The 22,439-nt window shown below is 42.7% G+C and overlaps 1 protein-coding gene across 6 annotated transcripts; it reads left to right on the forward strand.

The window, feature by feature from the left end:
• Positions 1-841: 841 nt before the first annotated feature.
• OPTN (optineurin) lies at positions 842-21,562 on the forward strand. Of its 6 annotated transcripts, none has more exons than XM_072857957.1 (14): positions 842-964; positions 1,848-2,027; positions 3,881-4,083; positions 6,711-6,869; positions 8,256-8,332; positions 10,454-10,588; positions 11,732-11,816; positions 15,598-15,713; positions 16,380-16,529; positions 17,605-17,698; positions 18,367-18,525; positions 19,213-19,343; positions 20,311-20,390; positions 20,622-21,562. In XM_072857957.1, the coding sequence occupies exons 2-14, from the start codon at positions 1,862-1,864 to the stop codon at positions 20,741-20,743; spliced, it is 1,677 nt and encodes a 558-aa protein (XP_072714058.1). In that variant the 5' UTR covers positions 842-964; positions 1,848-1,861; the 3' UTR covers positions 20,744-21,562. The 6 variants fall into 6 exon arrangements, with proteins under 6 accessions (XP_072714058.1, XP_072714089.1, XP_072714082.1 ...); XM_072857988.1 differs by having other exon boundaries at positions 10,457-10,588; XM_072857981.1 differs by having other exon boundaries at positions 946-964; positions 1,851-2,027.
• The last annotated feature ends 877 nt before the right edge of the window (positions 21,563-22,439 follow it).

Here is a 22,439-nt window from a genome sequence, read left to right on the forward strand (position 1 = left end):
GAGCCCCATCCAACCTGACCTTGAATGTTTCCAGGGATGGGGCCTCCACTACCTCTCTGGGCAACCTGTTCCAGTGCCTCACCACCCTCACTGTAAAAAATTTCTTTCTTAAATCCAGTCTAAATCTGCCCTCCCTTAGTTTAAAACCATTGCTCCTTGTCCTGTCACAACAGGCCTTGATAAAGAGTCTGTCCCCGACAGACTTTTCAGGGACAGACTAATAGGAACAACAATATCATAGTTGGCCCTATTACCTAAGCACAGGCACTGTGGGGTACTTCCCGCTCGGCATCCTGTGAAGGGCAGTCATTAAGGTTAAACTGCCCCAACTACCTCCATCCCTGGGAACCAGACTTACAATGACTTCCCAGCCCAGACACTGCATCCAGTCACAACATTTAACAGCCATTACAGGGTGACACCCCCATAGTGTGGCAAACCCCATCCTAACTGATTTGATGCCGTGGCAATAATCACTAAAACGTCATTACGCCCTCTGCGAAAAGCGCTCCTTTTTGTTCGCCTCACACCTGCTCCTGATCCCAGCTTTTAGGCCTCGTGCAACAAGAAGCCTTTCCTAATCATCCCTCTTGACACTGCTCTGCTCCACCATGTCCTCTAGCCTGTCTTTCTTCTGTGGAGACCCACGATTTTCCCCCCAGCGACCTTGCTTCTCCTTGGGGGATTTTGCTTCGGTTCCCGCTCTGCTGGCAGGCCCTGGGCTCCTCAGGGCGGGAACCGGGGGGTGTGTGAGAGAAGGAAGACGCTACGAGCCCGGGAAAGGGCGAGGGCGCTGGGACAGGAAGCCTGGCACCCGGAGGCAGGCCCGCAGCTTGCCCTGCCGCCGGGCGGGCGGTGGGCGGGAAGTGCGGAGCTCGGGAAGTCCCCGCGGAGGAGGAGGAGGCGGGGACGGCAGTCAGCTGAGCCGGGCCGCCGCTGCCGCCATGGGCGCGCCGTGAGGGGGGTGAGCGGGGCGAGCGGGGCGGCGCTCGGCGGGGGGCGGCGGCGGCTGCCCCTGAGGCGAGCCTGGCGCGGGGAACGGCGGCGGCGGCCAGTTTCCCTCCCGGTCGCCTTGGGCGGGCTCGCCTGGTGACTCGGCGGATCCGGGGTGGGCCTGCGGGGAGGGCGGACCGCGCTGGGGAAGGGCAAGCGGGGAAACGCCGGTTGCGGCTCCCGGAGGCCGCCTCCGGCCGGGGGGCGGCGGGACGGAACGGCCGTGACGGAACGGCCGTGACTGGGCAGAGGCGGGTGTGGGCGCCTCAGCCTCCCCCGGTACCGCGGCAGGGTGCCGAGTGTGCTGTTGAGAAGTAAGAAGGGGACAAGAAAGCGAAAATGAAAGTTAAAAATCAGCGGAAATGGAATCTCGGCGTGAAACGCAGCGTCGGGGCGCGCTGAGGCCGAGCGGGGCAGCGGGAGGCGGCGGCGTCCCAGGCCCTGTCAGGGCCGGGCGGGAGTCGGAGCCCGCTCTCCTCAGGGACGGGAATGCCGACCTCCCAAAATACTGTCAGGCTGTGCGCGCCCAGGGCTGGTGAGGGAAAGAAGGGAGAGTGGGTGAGACAGGGGATCTTGTTTCATTCCCAGAGGAAAGGCTCCTGAGGAAGGGTTGGCTAGCCCGAGAGACATCTGGGGGCTCAGTTGCTCATTCATGCAGTCCTGTGAGGGGTTAATGGGATATGGAGACTCACAGATACTCTGGTGTAGCAGGGTCAGAGGGATTGGAAGGTGCCTGTGTGTTATGACAAGACGTGTGGCTTGCTGGTTTTAATAAAAAGAAGGTATGATTATGTTTTCTTTATAAGCATTTATTGGGCAAGAAATCGGGAGTTTTCTCTTTGCAAACCCTGTAGTAGACCCTTCAGAGATGTCCAGCAAGTTGGAGAGCTGTCCTGCTGAAAATGGAGAGCATCCCAGGAGTAAAATGGAAAATGGAACAGACAGCATGGCTGCCCCTGCCCTTAGTACCTACACCCCAGAAGAGATGGTACAGCAGATGAAAGAACTAATCACTGAGAACAATGAGTTAAAAGGTGAATGTGCATGTGAACTGGTCTTGAAATGCAAAAGCCCTGCGTCTCTTCTGTGGGGTTTTTTGTCCTATGAGTGTGAACTCTATGCTCATTTGCCCTTGCTGGATAACATTTTATAGCTGGGTAGCATATGCTGTATAAATGACTCTGCAAGTGGCAAGGCCAATTTGATAGAGCACATCAAATTGAATTGGTAATGGAAGATTAGGGGGAGAACATCCCAATGTATGGGTGACATTTGCTTTAGAATTATACATATAAGCAGTATAGCACTGTGTATTTTAAGAGGCGAGGTGAAAAATCTCTTGGTATGATATGCTCTTTGCTCGTCAGCCTCTAAAAGCTTTTTTGGTTTGTATTTTAGGACTGTTGGGCAGCTCCATTGCAGACAGACTAACATTTTGCCATAGTTGTATCAGGAGGGGTGGGTACTGCACAGTGCCCAGAACAGTTTGGGTTAGGATGCTGTCTGAAAGGAGCTGCATCTGCTCGGCCAGAGAGGGGAGTTGGAGCAGGCTGCCCTGCACTGTGTGTAGTAATGACTATGAACGTTTAGATGTGGCAGCACCTTCTGTACTTCAAAAGGAAGTGGTGGCCATGGCAGGGTCTATCTGGGAGAAACCGATAGGCTTCCCTGAAAATGCCTAATGATTTGAGTCTGTCAGGTGAGATAGATTTGTTTCTGGATCCCAGGAGTTTAGGTGTCAGATACGAATTTTTTTTAAAGTGGATAGAGCAAAACCCAAGGGATCTGGGAATTTTCTGTGTAAAAGACAGAGGTACCTCACTGTTTATATGGCAGCAGAGCATGAAGTCATGTATCTTGTGTGCTGTGATTTTTTACACTAGTGTTTAAATTTTGCCTGAATCCTTTTTGGACCTGGTCCAAGTTCTGTGCCTTGGAGTCTCATGGGTAACTGGCAGGAAAGTTGTTTCTAGACGTACCTCTGGTATTTTGCTAAAAGGCCTTATATCATATAAGATAATGTTTCAGGACCATATTTACAGCTGCTGTAACTCGTACCTTGCAGAATCATTCTTCAGAGCTACATTTATTTACATAACCTGAAGGATTTGTTGGCAGTTTATAATATGACATCAGGACATAATGGAAGTTACTGGAAAATACAGTGTATAAAAGACTTTCAAGCAACTGGCTTTGAGTTTCTTGCTTTAAAAAAAGCAAGTCTGAAATACTTTCATTGACTCTTCCTAAAAATCTTGTAAGCATTTTGCAATAGTAAAACTGACATTGTTACATACTGACTTTGTTACATACGCATGGCTTCCCAGCCAGGGGGAACTGACTTTGCTATAAGTTGTCAGGTATATTTTTTCAATGCTTTCAATTAAATCTTAACCAAATGTTCAAGTAGAGCATTGTTGGGCATATTTGAGACATTTGATTTGATAGCATCCATTTTCATGCAGTAATTTACCAATCTGTCATGTCTGTTTTCCCTACCAAGTCTCAGTAGTTTCAGAATCTCAGTTCAGTAGTTTCATTTGGGTTGATCATGTAAATGACACATGCAGCAAGATACCAAGTACCTCTTGGGAACAGTACTTCTTGCTTGTACTTCTTGGTTTAGGAATAAGTCAAGAAGTGAGAAAGTATGGGCATGTGATTTCAGCAGTGGATTTAATGCTATTTATTATAGTGCTAACAGACTGTAATAAGTTTAGTTTTGGTTTGGTATTTAAGGTACATGAGAAGGAGGTTTGCATTTCATACCCTATTATTGATAACCCATTTGATACTGAAGAACGCTGAGCTCAGTGTAGGGGAAATCTGCTGTTTCATTGACAGAGTATTAATGTGAATCAATGTCTTGTCTCTGGCTATTGTTCAGAAGCCATGAAGTTGCATAACCAAGCTATGAAGGACCGATATGAGGAACTTTCCATCTGGCGAGAGAAGCAGAAAGAAGAACGAGAATTTTATGAGTTGAAGTTTAAGGAGGCTAAGCAGTGCTTGCTAGCCAAGTGCATTGAAAATGAACAGCTACAGCAACAACTTCAGAGCTTAAAGGAAAGAGAAGAAGGAGCTGAAATGGTAAATAAGGAATTGGTTGGATTGACATGCTTTCGAATTGAAAGTCTAGAGCATTCAGTCCCTTCATCACACTGGGAGATTTGTTAACGTCTCCATTTTTATCCTTATGCTCTAACAAGATGTGTTGGCCTGACTTATTTTATAAAGTAAGGCTTCTTAGAGTGTAGTAACAGAAAACTGTGCCACACCTGAGATAATTTACATTTCTGTTAACATTTAATTAACAGTAATAGGTAACATTCTTGACATAAGAAATTAACATTTCTTGCTAACTTTTCATTCTTTATTTTGTTTACTGTTGGGTATCTCTTGACTTTATCCCTCCCTTTGATCGTTAGATTATCTAACTCTCATGATGGTTTAATTGCTTTTGTATTTGTGTTTCCAGGGAGAAGTTGACATGTAACAAAGAAAAAAAAAAATTACCTGCCATCTATTTTTATGATATCATTCTCCTCTCAGAAAACTCTTTTACTGAGGTCAGATTAGATCTGTACTTCTGCTGCCCCATTTGAGCCTGACTGAGCTTCCTTCCTCTGTCTTACACATAATTTCTAATGTTGCAGGTGATTGCTTAGTAGCCAGGCAACATTTTGCAGGTAGTACTGAAGACATGGACAAAGCCTATTAAAACAAAACCTGCTTTGTGTCCCACATGGTCATGTGAAGAGGTATTTAACAAGAAGTTTCATGCAGAGCCAAACTGATGCATCCTGGTATCTGGTACTTCCAGGACCCATGTGGATTCTCTGTTGCCTGATGAAGAATGAGTGTATTAGCCTTTTTCTCAATGGAGACACTAGTAGACTCTCCTTTCCTCTCCTGACTGCCTATTTTATGGAACTCTCTAAGAAATTTTTCAGCATGTAAATCAAAATTGGCCAATGAGTTCAGAAGTTACAAGGGGGAAGAAAGTCATGTATAAATAGTGTGATTGTGTACGTATTACACAATCTTTACTTTATAGGCTAAAAGTTGTGTTTCAGGATTGTCAAGGAAGGTCAGAATTTCATAAATCTGGAGTAGTTTTTAAGGGGAAGTAGACGATTTATTCTGCCTCTGCCTGTTTTAGAACTTCTTGTACTGTGAATACTTGAAGTATGTTACTGACAGAGTGATTCAACCTGCTTGAGTAATCCAACATCCAGATAAGAAAAATAAATCTCTTCTAATTATGTAATTCCAAGAGCTTCATAGAGTAAGCACTGCTGCTTCTGTGATTCTTTGCAGTTTTATCAGCCAGTGGTAACTGTAATTTAGACAGCAACATTTTCATTTCTGATCATGATTTTCAGGATGACTGTCATTTAAGCCAAAATAACTTTATGTCTTGAATGCTTTAGTTCTACTTTAATTTTTTTCTTTTTCTTTTTTTTTCTTTTGTTTAGAAAGAGCATGAAAAAAATTCCTCTAACAGTCTAATTTAAAATTAGTCTAATTTCTCTCACCTCCGTCTTTTACTATTAACTGAGATAGACTATAGTACATTGCTACTGTTAAGTGACATCTCTGTTTCACTCAAAGTAAATCACAGATGTATTGTGATGCCTCCCTTAGTGATAAACCAGCATGCATAGCAGGATTTATCTCAAAACCATACCTCTTTTAGCACAGGTTGCTGTAAAGCTCTCTCTTCTTCACTGGAGCGGACTCTTAATTGCATCCTCTGATAGCCTAAGCACAAAATCAGAGACAGCAGCAAGTCAGGTGGGTAGGGCAGTACTGCAGGATGAGAGACACTGTCAGCATAGCAAGAGTTTGGAGATTTGACATGAATGATAGATTAGAATGTAATTCAAACTTCAGGAATTGTCCAGAATTTACATTGATGGTATGTGGTCTAATAAAGGCACTACCAGGAGGTGGAAGGCTCAGATTACAAAATGAGGAAGAAACAAACTCACAGGGAAAGTTAGATAATGGGGAGAGGCATCTAAAGAAGAGGAAAAAAATGAGGCTTGGAGAGGCTTAAGAGAGGGTTTTGAGGATCCTGGGGAAAGGGAAGAGGCAGAAGGTGAAGGAGACAGTCATGTTTGGAAGGAGAGATTAAGTTTGGCGAGAATCTCTGAGGGACAGAGGCTTTGTGGAAGGGATATAGGACTTTGTGTGAAGGTCAGGGATACAGGGAGAGATTTATACATGGAGATGGGGTACAGAGAAGTTGTATGGTAGGGAAAGGCTGAAAGAGGGATGTGTGGAAAAGCTCTCTGCCTACTGGTCTTTTCTCCCAAGAATCTTAGGTAGATTTGGGAAAAGAGGAATAAGGATATGTGTGAAAAAATACAATAATTCTGGACAATAATTCTGAAGGTTGGCTGATACCCTATGTGGTAGTGAGAGGCATAGAGTCAGGCAAAGATTTGCATCCTAATTATCTGTGCATTCAGAGGACCAGGCCCATGTTTTCCAGAAGCATGATGCTCATCATTTGATTAACTTGGTTTCACAGTTTAGACTTCTTTCTATCTAGTGGACCAAAGCATAGTTTAGGGATCTGTACACTGGGCTTTTCCAGGCAAACCTAAACAGAGAAGAAGGGATGTGGGACACCATTGTTATGTTCAGGCTCTGTGCTCCTTGGCTGGTGTTTCCTTTTGGTTGGCTAATGCAGGGTTTGTTTATCCCAGGAGGGCTGTATGGCTCCTGAGAAGGAAGCGAGGCAGCTGAAATCCCAGGTGCAGCGGCTCCAGGCTGAGAAGGCAGATCTGTTGGCCATCATTTCAGAACTGCAGGTCAAGCTGAACATCCCCTCAGCAGAGGATTCCTTTGTGGAGATTGGGATGAACGTAAGTGAGGGGAATAAAAAGAGCACGGTGACCTGCGGCCAGAAACTTTGGTTCCAGCTTGGTCCTCCTTTTTTTGTAAACTGAATTTTCTTCTCGTACCAGGCTAAATTATGAGGAAGTCGGGTCTGAGTGTAATTATGGTGACAACGTTTACTTGATGACATTTTACAGTGAGGTATTTAGTATCCTGTCTTCCTTTAGTAGAAAGGGTGAATCTATACCTATGTCAATGAAAAGTCTTTATGCCCCTTTGAGAGGGAACAGCAAACTGCCAGCAACAGCAGTAACACAAGATATAGGCATGGTGGATTTCGGAGATGAGTTGCATGGTTGGAGTCGATGATCTTTAAAGGTCTTTTCCAACCTAAATGATTCTATGATTCTATGGTCTCTCAGATTACCTGACATGGAGCACTTGTGTGTTACAAGATGTAGTGGTAAAGGACTTGAAATTTATTTTTGTCTTTCCACTTTCATGCTCAAAGTAAATTAATTTCATAGGTAGCCTCCATCGCACTAAAAATATTCTCTGGAAAAACCAACATGGTCCAACAGGTGACTTCTGACTAATTCAGAATGTTAAGAGTCTTATCTTAGTTGGAATTCCTGGGAACATCAGTACTATTTTGTTAAGGGGCAACACCTATGCATAGAGGGGGACATTTTCTTTTGGGAATGGGGCTCACTTTCTATTGACAGGTAGAGACGCAGGCAAACAAAACTAAGTGTAAAGCTGTAGAGTGTTCCCTAGAGGCACAAAAATCTACTTTTTCTACTGTTCTTGTATCTGAAAAACCTCCACAGGCAAAATGTGAAATGTGAAAATGTGGGTCTCCACTATCCCCATAATAGCAGATCCCTCTCTGGAACGTACAAGTTCCACAAGAAATTAAGAGAATTTAAATAAAATTTGTTTAGAGATGTCAAAGAAAACTTCAGACTGCAGGAAACCTACAAAGATTCTCCTTTGGGCTACAAAGATCAAGGAGCGAGTTTTGTAGTGGGAAAGAAGAGTGGTTCTTTTGGGAGGCAGGAGAGTGGTTTTTAGGCTTATATTTAAAGTCACCTGCAGTGATGTTGGCTGTTGCAGTGTGGTGCCCAGTCATCTTTAAAGGGGAGAGTGGCCATGGAAGCTGCTGATGAAAGGAGAAGGCCAAATCTTGTTGTTCCTCTTCTCTGATCAGTCCAGAAGAGATACAGGGGAAGGCATGTGAAGTATTTAAGAATTTCCAAATGTGAAACTGACCTGTAGGAGTTTTGTGTTTTATTTATTTTTATTGCCATGATAGTAGTTTTCCCTGTTTTTCTTCCTTCCTTAACTCAAGTAAATAAAACTGTGTCCTGCTTAGTCCAAATACCAAGCTAATAGTGTTTTTCCTTTCCTAGGAAGGAGAAATAACTAGAACTGCAAAGGAACATCAAGAGAATAGTGGTGCAATGACCAGTAACGTTGCTATGCACATGTACGTAGGTTCTCGTGTGATGTGTGTGATTCAGACTTCTGCAATGTGTTTTGTTTTCAATGTGAGGGAACTTTTTTCTGTGAGGAATGCACTAGAAAATCCTGTTTTTCTGTGGTCTTGCATCCCTCCATTGCAGTAGCTCTACCTTCCTGCCATGTCGAAAGACCCTCAGCTCTCTGGCATTTTTCCTTCCAATTTTCACTAGTTGACAAGAGGGTGTACATATTCTGGCCAGGTCACCAAGCATTTATGTACATGCTGACTTGCCAACTTTTCAGGCTTTTAAGGGAGGCCAAACAGAAAAGATAAAGATAGAGGCTGCAGGGACTCCCTCCCTTCTAGTCATTGGAGACCATCTAATAGAGTATCTGTCCTCTACCCAATTATAATGATGTTGGTAAGAATCAGAGCTTTTGTAGTTTTTCAGAGCTGAATCCTGTCCGTTCTGTTTGTGTGTGGTTGGTATAAAGTGTATCACGGTGGGGTAGACAGACAGTGCAATAACATAGTCCTTATTTTTCAGGTTACTAGGTTTAAGATACCAGCGTTCTGTTTAGGTTACTTCTCAAAATTTGATCTTTACATCAGCTCGAGGGCACAAGGGACTTTCTTGCCCCTAGCTGAACCTTTACTCCTCATGGACATAGACAGCTGATACTATTAAACTTTCCATTTTGGATACTGCCCAATTTAGCAGCTAGATGGTTGCGGCTGGACTCTCTTATTTACTTTGTGGCCTTTGCTTTTGGAAGGAAAGGATATAGAAAATGCTAAGGGCATAGCAGGCCAGAAAGCTGTGCTCCATGTACAGGTTTTCCCTTAAACCCCTGTCACTCGCTACATCACTGCAGGGGAGAACAGCGTTTTAACGTAATGACATAGAAAACTTGTCCTTCGGCATGCAGTTAAGAAGTTGAAGGCAGGGGGGGAGGTTGCGGTCATAGATGAAACTGAGAGAGTTGCTGACCACAGACCGGGCTGCAAGCTTGTCGTTAGTGGTGGCTTGTGGGAACACTCTGATTACGAGAAGACATTCTTTGTGGGACTTGCTTACCTTTTGATGAGTATGTGGGCCCTATCTACAAGAACAGGGTGTATATATACCTCTTAAAATATTTCCCGTGTCACCATGTGTCTTTGTGCAGCATTGAAACTTTAGACTGGTGCTGTTAACAGGTTCAGAGAAATGTGATCCACTCAGGACAGGTTTATTTCTGTAAGAGTAGAACAGTGCACTAAAAATCCCCTGATAAAAGTTATTTACTTAAAATATCCTGACAGAACACTGTCTTTGGGGTATTGAATTTTGCTCACCAAAGATTTCTAGCTCTCAGGAGCACATAGAGGACTATGCTTTACTTTCTGTTCTGAACTACAAAAGCAAAATAAAAAACATGCCATTTTACAGCTGAGCTTCTGAAGTGTACAGTGTATATAACCTGCCTATCTTACCATATAGTTAGGGGATTTTGACTTCCTCTCTAATGGACATAAAAATGGAAGGAATGGAATACAGTGTTTTATCACCAGGAAATTAACTAACCTTATTTTTCAGAGAGTTTCGTATTTGTTTTGGTTTGTTTCTACAGTAGCATAATGCGATTTTCAAAAGAGCTATGGAACATGATGGAGGTGAAATATTGAAGAGATTTCTTCTGAAAAAGAAAGCAATTTCTGATGGTGGAACTTGCCTTCTTTTTCTGGAAAGGAATGAGACAGAGATAAGAAATGTTGCATGTTTCCTTGGAAAAAAAAGTTATTTTGGGAACAGACAGCACCACTTTGCAGAAGGGGCTGCAAAGTAGGTCAGAATAAAAGCACTGGGTTTTGTGTTGTCTCGACGGCTTTTGTTTTCCTTGCTTAACTACTAAATTGTTCCCCCAGCTTGAAGGGGACTGTCTGAGCACAGTGCAAAGCAAGGACTACATTTGCACGCACGGGGACTGTGGCTAGCAGCTTGTGGGCAGGTCTTGGTTCTTGGGAATGAGCCCTTTGCTCAGAACGTTGGTTTTCAGCACCGTGTGAAATGGTGGCCTCTCAGACTGGGTCCCAGAACTAGGGATAAGGGAGTGCTATAGTACAGTCGTAGCTGTTGTTACTTACTTCTGGTTTGGTTTGAAGCAGGAGCAAACCTGCAGATGAATCGAAGAATTTGGAGTCTGAGGAGCTAACTGTGAGCCAGCTGCTCTGCTGCCTTAGAAATGAAACTCAGAGGAGGGAAAAACTTGAGAAGGAGCTGCAGGATCACAAAGAGAGGTATGAAGCAGGTGTACTGTAACATTTGGAGCTGTTTTCTTTCAAGGCTGCTGCAGTTACCAAGTCTGTGGCTGATCAGAGACAAGCTGAAATATTAGTGTGACCTGGATGGGGAATTTCCCGAGCACTCCGTAGTAATAACTTATTTTTGTGGTAGTCCTTATAGGGATAAACCACAGGTTCTCTTCTGTGGGCAAAAGAGTTTCCATGTTTTATTATTATTTCCTATAGCACCACAGATCAAGACAAATTACCTATTTCCTCTTGGGTTTGAACTTTCCTCGGGTTATGTCAGGATGATATGGTGACTAGTTGAGGATGTTCTCTCCACTCACTCCTCCATCGTTATTTGGTTTTGTATGAATCATCTGTGTGTGGGGCCTTAAGCAAATCACTGTGTATAAAATAGGGATTACAGTCCTCTTCATGATAGTGGCAGGCTACATTTAGCAATGTGTGAGCTTGGAAAAGCTCCTTAGAAATGTCTAAAATAAGTTTAATTCCAAACTTGTCTAAGAGAGAGTTTTTCCAGTGAGACCTGCGTGAGGGTCCATCTCAGCTCAGTTGTATTGATATAAATTGGCACGACTGTTCAGGCATGGAAAATTGCCTAAGCAGTAGCTGTTGCAAATCCCCACTTCGCAGAGACAGAATAAGACTTCCTGGACATTATCTACTATGAAAGGTTGGTGTCACAGTAATTGCTTCTACATGGTCTTCCTAGAAGAGGTAATGAGCCATAGCCAAATGATTCTTGGAAATCTCAGCCTCTGAAAATACCAAAGGAAAATGGAGACAATATTAATTACTGGATTCAGTGAACAGACTGACCCATTTCCAAAGGGTTAGCAGTTTTGGACTGTACCAAAGATGGATCACTGTGGACTGAGTGTCACTGTCATTCACCACACCTGCAGGCTCATACATCCATTTTAATTAAATGTACATGCTGGGTGTCCTGCGTTCTTCAGGAACCCCCATGATTGTGCAGGCTTTCCTGCATGTCTGTGCTTTCAATTCTGCCTCTCGTTTGTGGCTGTGATGTTAGAAAGAGAGTACGTGACTTGCATGAAATCCTTGAATAGTCACAATCTCACTTTAAATATAGGCCAAATCCATTACTGTTGGATCTTTGTTTTCCAGACTGTCAAAGCTGGAGAAAGAAACCAGCAACTGCCTGGAGAGTGGGACACAAACTGAACAGGAGGAAGAGGAGAGTTCAGAGGCTGTAAGTACCTGTCCTCCTGAGCTGAGAATTAACAACATACAGCTTACTTGTTGAGGCCAACAACGTCAGGGCCTAGATTTCCACTTGTACTCAGGGAGTAAGGGGCAATTATCCTGCACAGAGTATGGAAGTGAATTTTAAACTTTCCAATCCATATCTTAGAGGTGGTTCCAAATTACACCAGCCACCAAAAAGGGGGTGAGATTGGTGGCCAAGAATTAGGGAAGCATGGCATAACTGCAGGTATACCTCATTGCCCTGGCCATGCCCACTAAACAGAGAGAGATGCAGTTGTTTCTAGCTCCAGAAAGTCTTCTAGACTGGGTGAATTTCCTCACTGCTTTTGGATCAGAATCCAATGACAGCATACTGTAAAACAGACTTTAAATGTGGAGCTGATATGGCACCTGGTTTGTTTTTTTTTTTTCATGTTTTTGGTGAGATGTATTACAATAGTGGCACATAACTGTCTTGGATTGAGACACAGTTCCAGGCAAACTCAGTCCTGTTGTTTTCAGTTAAGGATTTCAATGGATGTTGGGGTTAGGATTCAGCTCCAGATTCAGACACCTAAATTTATGTGCCTACTGTTGTAGGCATCTCTACGTGAGGTAAGCATGTAAGCTCCCATGGCAGTGGAGATGCATTCAGGTTCAGTGTAACTGCATAATACAGGCAACTACGAATGCCTGTATATGAGGCAACGTGGGTTATCTGAGGTGCTGCATGGAGCTAGCAAATATGGTATGGGGTCTGCTGGAGACCTGTGCCCTTCTGAAGGCCAGGACAAGTATTTTAGGGCAGGGCTGGCTTAGTTAAACAAGACCAGTTTGTGGTTAGGCCAAGAGATGTCCTTTCTAAGGAAAGCAGATGATGTCTCAGTTAATTCTTTCCAGTATTTTTATCTCAACTTTGCCTGAGCTTGAGCCAGCTTGAGCCAGATGCTCCTCATCTAAGTACTGACACTGAGGTCAGCCTAGTGAGATCCTTGTGATGGCACTCATTGTTTCCATTTATATGCTGTTGGGTTTCTTCAGAGGGCTCTTGTCGGTGGAGCTCATGTTCTCTCCCCCTATTGTAAAATGTAGATCTTTAATGAAACAATGTGGGGGTGCCGTGTGGACCATCTGAGGGCTCTGCATTTGAAGACATCCTGGGAGAGAAGGAAAAGTTGAAACCTTCCCAATGCTTCTTACTCAAAATCTTCAAAATATCTCCTGAAAAGCTCCAAATGCAAAGAAACACTTTCTCAAAAAACCCATGTATTAAAGTGTTCTGTGTTCTGCACTGGGAATCTTTCAGATTCATCGCAATGGTTCACACATTTGCTAGAAACAATAAGAAAAACAAGATTACGTTCCTCTACCCTTTCCTATTGCAAATACTTCCCTTGATATATAGATGTGTGTGTGTGTGTGTGCATGTGTGTTTGTACACCCATAACTTGCTCTCTTTTTTTTGTTTTATTAGTTTTTGTTGACTTATCTGTATATATTACTCTAATTCCAAAAAGGTTTGGAGAGAGAGGACTGGCTGGGGGAGAAGAGGCTAGAGCCCATCCTCTGCCAAACGGCAGCTGGATGCTGCCTTCAGCCAGGTCTCCTGAGACAAGTCATCTTAAAGCACCACTGCGGTTATTGGTCTGTCTTCCCTGGGAGGCTGCTTGCAAGGTTCCCAGAAGCAGAGATCTAGGAGGCTATGATTTAGGTGTTGCTCCTTTCCTGGACAGGCTAAGAAATGGGCATTGGGAAGAGACAATCTGTACTGTGTGATGGGATTTTTTGAGTCGGGTTAGCCTTTTCTTTCAGTGAGGCTGCCAGACTTGCTTTCCAGAAGCACAGATTGATTGTCTTCCAATTAAGTAAAACATCTTGAATTACGATGGCTTTCACCGGGGACCAAGAATTCACAGTGCAGCTTTATTAGAAGTCAGACTTTTGCCAGTGATATGTGGTTTCATTTGTTGACAAATTTTCTGTTAAGGCAATTTCTACTGACGTCTAGTTTTCTGCAAATTGAAATGCCATCACCTTACAAAAATCAGTGCTTTCATCTATGAGTGTGATTGGATTAGTTGGATTGCAGTATAAAATAATTTTGTGGCTTGTTTTGCAGCTATGATGGTAGAAGAACGATCTATTTGCTTCTGAGATAGAAAAAACGTGGTGCAATGTGCTTTGTGAGTGTTTACACCATTACATTCAGTCCCTTTTGCTTGGTACGACGGGTGAATGATACTAGCTTGAGCAGCTTGTGGAGGGTGTCCTGAGCAACATCTGTCCGTAGACAATTGTGTTCTGTCTGCCTCTCAGTCACACTGGGTGTGTTCCACACTTTTGCTCTGAGATGAAAGCTGGAAGTGTTCACAGGTCATCATGGATGAACAACATCTATTGCTTCGGTTGCCTGGGGAAGTGCTGGACTTTCCCTGTTAGAAAACTGGAGGTTTTCTTCAAGGAAATAGGACAGCAACATGCTCTTGATACACCTGATATCTTTTTAGCCACAGCCACCCAGCTCATTCCCAAGCTGGACTGGAGACTTTCCGTGCATTTGATAAGACATTATCAATGAAAATTACAGTACTAGGGACAATTAAACTGATGCTAGCATGATGATGAGACTCAGACGTTTCTTTAGGAAAGCTCCAGGATGTACCTCCAGAAACTACAAACCAGCAGAAGTCAAATGTTCCACGTCTTCTAGAGCGTGGGGATATATTTTAAGAATTGAAACTCTTTTGTGTCCTTTTTGTCTTGGGTTGGAGGAGAACACATCTGCTGTTTCTTTCCTCCTCCTGCTTTTTGCCTGTCTTTAGGATCCTTCAGTGATCTTCCTGTGGTCTAAAGCCCAAGTGAGACAGCAAGTGACTCGCAACAAAATTGATTACAGTTTTACTATAAATCATTTTCTTCTTGGTTTGCAAAGGTGATTCATGAATGAATGGTAATGGAGTTACCATCTGGGGTTGTATTTTCTCCTTCAAAAAGTCAAGAGCTGAAGCCTTCCAGTCCTGTGGTACTCATGTGTGTGGCATGGGAGAGGCTGGTGTGCGTAGGGGAGAGAGCCATTTGGCTGGAGGAGTTTCACGCATAATTGAAATAAATAACGATGCATAAAACCTTTTGCGTTCTCCGCTTTCTGCGTGAAACAAGAATGGAGGAAACTAGAATGGAAGGGGTATTCCCAGTGCAGGATATAAGTGGGAGGAGAAGGTCTAAGGTTTTAGTCTGCTGCCTCTACTTCTCTACTTCCAAACTGCTGCTTCTGTTCTACATCTGTTGTCACACCTCTTTCGAAAGAGCTCACTGATGCTAGCAGACTGGAAGGCTACCTAGGAATAGATCATTTGTTTATGTTTCTTTGACAGACTATAACTATTGCTTAGAGGAGTGGCAGTAATCACCAAGTCTGTCTGCTTTTCTCATGTGTGTTTTAAATTGTGAACTCTGAGAAAGGAAATGTAGATGTGTTTCCCATCTGCATGAGGTGTATTCTAGCCAACATTGGAAAGTCAGTAATAGTGTTGTCTTTTGAGTCACCTGGATTTTATGGAAGTGTTAAGACAAAATGGGGTTCTGCCATATTTAGGAATAATTGGTAATTGTGAAGCCTTGTGGATGGGGCCTTATTATTGAGTATAGAGTGTAAAGGTGCATACTGACTTACGCTGTTTTCTCTAGAGAAAGAATGATACTTCCTGGTTAGGTCTCTTAGTTAGCCTGCAACTTTCCTATCTTGAATTGTCCATATGTAATTTTCTTTATTTTTTCTCTAAAAGGTTGGCAGTGAAGTAGAAAACCTGAATTTGCAAGTTTGTGCTCTGTTTAAAGAGCTTCAGGAAGTCCATGAGAAGTTAAAAGAAGCAGAATTGATTCAGAAGAAGCTTCAAGAAAAGTAAGGTTCAGAAGAACAAAAGTTCTGCCGTGACACCTGGTATATATTTGTATGACAACTCCCACCTTGGGAAATTCACCAGCTCTACCAATATTAAGTTAAATATCTGTTTCATAGAAATGCCGTAAAAGATTGCTTCTTCTTTGTAAGTGGAGATGAAAGTACAGAAATACAGTAATTGTCAGAAAATCTGAGCTGCCAACCTAGTTCTACAAATAGAACCCCAGTGCCTTCAATTTTAACCCTTCCTGATGTAAAGGCAAATCTTTGCTGTTTTCTGCTTCACATAATCAACCCCTGTTCTAGTCTTAGGGGAAGAAGCTAAGGGACCTAGTTATGACCCTTTTCACATGAACTGTCTGCGCTTTTGAAGACCAATTGTGTAGGTTATAAAAAGTGGTTACAAGACCCTCACTTTAGTTGCTTAAGTTTTCTGTCCAATTCCAGGTCTTTGAGATTCATAATAGTAAGAAAGTAAGTGTTGGTTTCAGTAACTTTGTTTTCTGATGGCTGTGTATAGATTCATTTTTGTCTTTCCTTGTTCTTCATCAAAATAAGCCTTTAAAGTGAACCACGCAAAGATTGTTTTTGTATTAGGCCTAGTGTGCCAAATCCATCAGGAAAAGGTGAACAGGAGAGATCAACCCTTTTTCCTTGTTCTATCAGGTGCCAAGTACTGGAAAGAAAAAGCTTGGCTGCTGCATCAGAATTGGAGGAGAAGCAACAGCTAGTATACACCATCAAGAAGCTGGAACTTCAGGTGGAGAGCATGCAGGCAGAGGTCAAGCTGGAACAAGCCAAGACACATGAAGAAAAGTGAGTATGACTTGGTTTTATATTCCAGGGAGGTATTGTCAGTGAGGATGGTAAGTCCAAGGGAACCTGGCCGAAGGGGAATTGAATCTGAAATACAAGTTTTGTGTTCTGCACCCTTTGAAACCATGTTATGCTAGTAGAGTCTGAACTAGAAACCTGCATTCACCTCAGCATCTGTGTCACTTTGAATCTGGAGTCTCCACATTAGGCCCAAATTGTATCCTTTCGTCTAGTGAACCCCTCACTTAGGAAAGTGAACCCCTCACTTAGGAAAATTGGAGCTGTAAGCTCTGACTTGTATCTTCCTTTTGTCATAAAGTCAAAGATGGAATAGGTATAATAGGGTCAGGTATAATATACAAACAGAGGACGCAGAAAAGTGACAACAACTGTCCCATTGACTAGCAGGGGTAAATGCGTCCACAGCTTGGAGGGTAGGGACAAGTCAGGTGGTTACAATGATGAGACAGTGATGTTAATGAAGAGGTCTATGGTCTCTAAAATACATTTGCAACTAAGAGAGGTAGGTATGCAGTGAAGCTGAGGTAAAGCGACTTCCTGTTTGCTCTGGCTCCCCCCTCCCTTTCATGTGCAGTCCATGTAAGGAGTGTGAAAATGTCAGTCCAAGCTGTACAGAGAGGCTGAACTGCCTGAAGGACCTGTCTTCAGCTGCTGGAGAAGCTGCTCATTATCTTTGGAGTCTGTGTCTGGTTCTTCTCCTGATGAATTCTCCTTCACTTGAAGTCTCAAGTCTTGGATGTCTTCCTAAAAGAGGTGTTACTTTTTGAACAGAATTTGTGAGCTTGATATAAAAATATTGGGTGATGGATTCTTCAATCTGAAATGCAGACAATCAGTAAGGACATTTGTTTGGACTCAGTCCATGGATAGAGCAGCACACAACTCATTGGAAGAGAGAGGTTGAGACATGGAGCATGATTTTTTTTTTAATCAGAAATGCAGATTCATTTGCAAGGAGCTGTTTAGGTGTTTTTTTTCTAAATTTTGACAGATTATTTAGATTTCAAAAAATTTTTAAGTGTTTCAAACTTTCATCTCCTTTTCTTATAAACAGGGCAAGATTTAGTAGCTTGCAGGATGCATATAGCAAACTCCTTCCTGAACTCAATGAGGCAATGAAAACAATCGATGAAATGAAACTCAAAGAGGTAAACTCATCACAAGAAGAAATCGTAATTAATTAGGGGGGAGTGGGAATGGATGGGAGAATGTATCTAAGAACAAATTTGGGAAGGAAACAACTCATCACTTCTACATAATATAGCATGCAACATCGCAGCATTGCTCTGATAAACATACATCCTGTGCTGTCAGTTATAGAAAACTTTATCCACACATCAGTACTTCCATGGTGTTTTCTACATACGGTCTAATCCGCAGTGCAGTATGAGTCCAGTCCTTAGAGATCAGTGATGTGCAAAGGCATATAGGTGTTCCTGCAGCATAATTTGTAAATATGGGAAGGCAGACCTCTAAACATTTTTGTAATCTTAAATAGAATGCCTGCCACAGTGAGGTCTTGCTCATAACTGAGGCTCCATGGAAGTGCCAGATTCTTCTGTATAATTTTGGAAAGTGGGAAAACATCCTTTGCAGTGTCTGTTAAGGAGTTCTCTTTTACCTTGATACAATGTAGTTTGAAAGCTCAAAACTAGTCTTTAAATTAAAATATCAATCACCACTGATGTCTTAGTCCAAGTTCCTCTGATGACCAAAATTGGAAGCTTTTCCAAGGGTGGGGGAGTAAGAAGCAAACTTTAACTTCAAGCAGTGTCATATTTTGAGTTCATCTCATAATCATAGTTCTTCCTTGCAGCTGGACAGAGTGGATAAAGTTGTGGTGGAACAACTGAATGCAAAGGTGGAATTGGCAGAACAAGCACTTGCTGCAAAGCAGCTCCAGATAGATGAAATGAAGCAGATAATTGCTAAGCAAGAGGAGGATCTTGAAACCATAGCTGTGCTCCGTGCTCAGGTATCAGCTCTTCTTCAGAAATTGGCTAGTTCCCCACCCAATATTTAGAAACCAGGAAGGACCTATTTAATGGCTCGCTCTGGAATACTGAATATGTATTTCCTCAATTCCAAAGCATAATTCCCTTACTCGGCCTGCCTTGCAGATCCCTGCAGAGCCTTTACACCATATCCTACGGTTCTGTAGGAGGAACTGTGTATGCTGGAGTCTGGCACAACAAACAAAAGCTGGGAATAGATGTGTTTGTGTACTTAAAACCACTGTCTGAAGAATCACTGCCTATGTTTTAGGGATGATTTTACTCAAACCAGTATATGTAAACAGTGACTAAAAAGGGTCTACCTCACGTTTAAGGCACAGAACTGACATCTTGGCCTGGTTCCACTGTCTGTGCCACAGATTTCTCTGTGTCATCGATCAAGTCACCTCCTCGCTGCTTGTTTATATCTCATTTCTGCCTCTGTACAGCAGAGGGCAATTGCACTGTCCCAGATAAGACACTTGAAGTATCTTATACAGAATCGAGAAACTACTGAGTCTTCTTCACCTTGTAAGTAGTGTAGGTGCTGTGGGACTGTTTTAAGTAGATGCAGCCTATCATATAGATTTGCTATTTTGGCATATAATATATGACTATGGTTCAGTCTAAGTTACAGATTCTCAGCATGATTTCATTTCTCTGATCAGATGGAGGTTTATTGTTCTGACTTCCATGCTGAGAGGGCAGCAAGAGAGAAGATCCATGAGGAGAAGGAGCAGCTGGCTGTCCAGCTGGCATACCTGCTAAAAGAGCAGCAAAACCTTGAAGATCTTGGCCGGTGAGAACAGACTTTGGCTGAGCTGCATTTGGACTGTCTTGTTACCCCGTGTGCTGGAGTTGACCAACATTGTCTTGCTAGCGTCTCAGTAGAAAGGCAAACAACTTTGGGTTTTTTTCTTTCTTGAGAAAGAAAAAAAATTATTTCTTGGTTAATCTGAATTTTAAAAGAGAAAAAAAATTAGTTGGCTGACTTCTCATTTTAATTTTGTGATAGGATCTCTGTAACGCGCGTTAGTTCGTACTAGGGTGCCTTAGCAAGATTTCACTTTGGATGATTCATACTTGGTAAACTTTCCCTGCTGATTTATTTGAGTTTCTTTGGGTTCTGGCCTCAATTTTAGTCGTGAATCGGCAGCTAAGCTTGCTACATGTGTGCCAGGGATATCTGCTGCTTCTCCAGGTGGCAGTGGTAAGCAAGTACCCGTAGTTTCAAGTACTGTGATACCCTGGAATTGCACCATTTTAGCACTCTTAGCTGTAAAAGAGAAAAAAGAAATATTAACCATGTGTCCTCCACTCATCTTGTGGAAGCCATGGGTACAAGAAAAGTGCCCAGAATTTGAAGAATCAAGTTACATTTCACGTTAACTGTGCACTGAACCCTTTTTCTGGTGTAACTTGCTTTTCTACTTTAATCAAATTTGCGGTTTGCCCTGAATAGCTGAGAGTCCTTGGAGTTTTCCAGAGGAGTGTGCCCCAGATCCCTAGGTGTGTAGCTGCCCAAATCCTGCTGGTGTCAGTTGCATGACCCTGATTTCAGCAGGACCCTGGCACGATCTTGCAAAGCAGCAGCATTTCTAGGTCCTGTTTCTGAGCAGCAGTTGTGAACTAAATGCATGACCAGTTGACATGATTGACTTGCAAATCCTTTATTTTGAAACCTCTTACATTTTCTGGAGACAAAGGGAAGATACCTTTTGCTCAGTCTTTTTTCAGAGCCCTTGACTTACTTTTTTTATACTCAGAAACTCTTTGGCGGAGATGCAGAATCGCCACGGAGCCAGGGCACCAGATCGGGAACACTCACCTCACCTTGTCCGAAGAGGTACTGTAAGCTCATGGGGCCAGGCCCTGCTGTGTTCAGTTTAAAACAGCTTTGCTTGGCTGCAAGCAGCTCCCCAGCTCCCCTGTGGCTATTCTGGCAACTGGGTAGCTGCAGAGAGCATGATTCTCTGGCTGTTAGGAGGAAGCCGCCAATCCCCTTTCAACCACTCCACAAAAAGAGTGGAAAAATCAAGTAATATAACAGGTAATCATTTATCTTCTCTGCTTGCAGGAACTGGTAGTCAAGACTGGCCAGAGCAGCGGAATATCTCAATGTATTCATGTCCCAAATGTGAAGAAATTCTACCTGATTTGGACACGCTGCAGATTCACGTTATGGACTGCATTAATTGAGTGATGCCCTCCAATTCTTCATCTTCTGGAAGTTCACCTGCCACATTTTTTTTTTCTTCCTGCTCGAATAATGCTCAACTCTACATCCTGTGAAGGAGGTTTTCAGGGTTTCTCTCATAATTCAATGGGAAAGGGGTAAAACTCCTACCCTGCCCTGTACTCACTAATCTTGTTTTAATCTGCTTTAGGAAAATAATTTTTATAGGTTAACAACATGGATGCATTAAAGAACTCCCAGTGTGTGTGCTGCTATGAAATCTTTAAGGAACATTCCCCTGATGTGCTCTGCTCTTATGGCTAGCCTGCAGCACGGGCAGAATCACTGAAGTCAGAAGGGAGATGGGATATATGATGATCAATTAAAGTACTGTGAGGCTGTAAATACTTCATCTCTCATATACTATATATCAGGAAACTAATACATTAAAAAAGCTGTTTAAGAAGCTTCCAGCAAAATGGAGTAGTGCTGTATTCATCCAGCATTTGAAATGAACCCTGCTCTTTGTCCAGATGGCAGTTTTATTGCTGCCCTTGTGACCATACTAATCTGATGTTAAATTTTTGATGGCTTATGTAACTTCTTGCTTTAGCCAGATGTGGGTAAGTTTAAAACAGATCATTTAGGTCTGATATATGTAGCTCCTGGTGTACCTAAGTCACTTGGTTTTACAGCACTGTTCATTTTCAAGGTGTTGTGTTGATTCTTCATTATAGTAAATTAATTTGAACCTGTACAGTATTATGCTAGAAAGAGCTGAGATGGATATAACCTAATTTAAAGAGAAGAGTGTAATAGATTTTCACATCTCAAAATAAATCTATTGCAAGTATAAAATTATCTATGCCTGTGAATACTTTGGGGGCTGAAACAGGATTGCAAATACCAACGGCTGAAAAGCTCACGTATAAAGAACTGTAGTGTATTAGATCTGTTCTTGTGCTCACTGGTGTTTTTATCTCAACAAAAACCAGTTCTTAACTTGCCATTGCATAAGGGAGGAAAACACACAACTCTTAACAAAATATGAACCAGCATGAACGGCAGGAAAGAACTTGAGCAAATTGCTGGGATCCATGCAAATGAGGAGTTTCATGTCTTTTGCAAATAGCTAACGTTTGCACTGTTGGAAACTGGCAGGGAAGGGAAGTAAGAGACGCATGAAAACCTCTGAGCAGCCAAAATGGTGTTTCCTTATGGAATCGTCCTTCTGCTGAAGAAACGAAAGTGTTGGTCACTTTGGCACTGCCCAGCTGGAAGGAAGCCTCGATGTGGTTTTGGACTGATCTGCCAACCGTGGTGTAAGGAAAGATTTTTAATTTTTTCCTCCACTGTTCAAAACTGAATTTCTAGATGCAAATATGCCAGGATTCACTACAACCCAGTAGTTAAATCTGTGCCATCTTGTTCTGTGGCAGGTCTGTTAGGCTCACTGAGGGGCACCAGCAAGGTCCATTTGTGCCCAGTCCACTTCATTCTGATCGCCAGAATTGTGAGCTGGGTGTTCAGAAGGAGCAGGGTGGGATGATCACACAGCCTGAATATGAAAGTTCAACATTTTATTTTTCATATCACTTTATTACTTCTTGGCTCACCCTTCCACTTTGAAGTTCACATTATAATGAGCCTGAATGTTTCCTGATCTGAGATTACAGCACACTGGTCTCAGAGGTATTGGGTTGCCAGAGTTAGGAAGCC

This window comes from Ciconia boyciana, chromosome 1 (genome assembly GCF_034638445.1).
Source record: "Ciconia boyciana chromosome 1, ASM3463844v1, whole genome shotgun sequence".
Lineage (NCBI taxonomy): Eukaryota > Metazoa > Chordata > Aves > Ciconiiformes > Ciconiidae > Ciconia > Ciconia boyciana.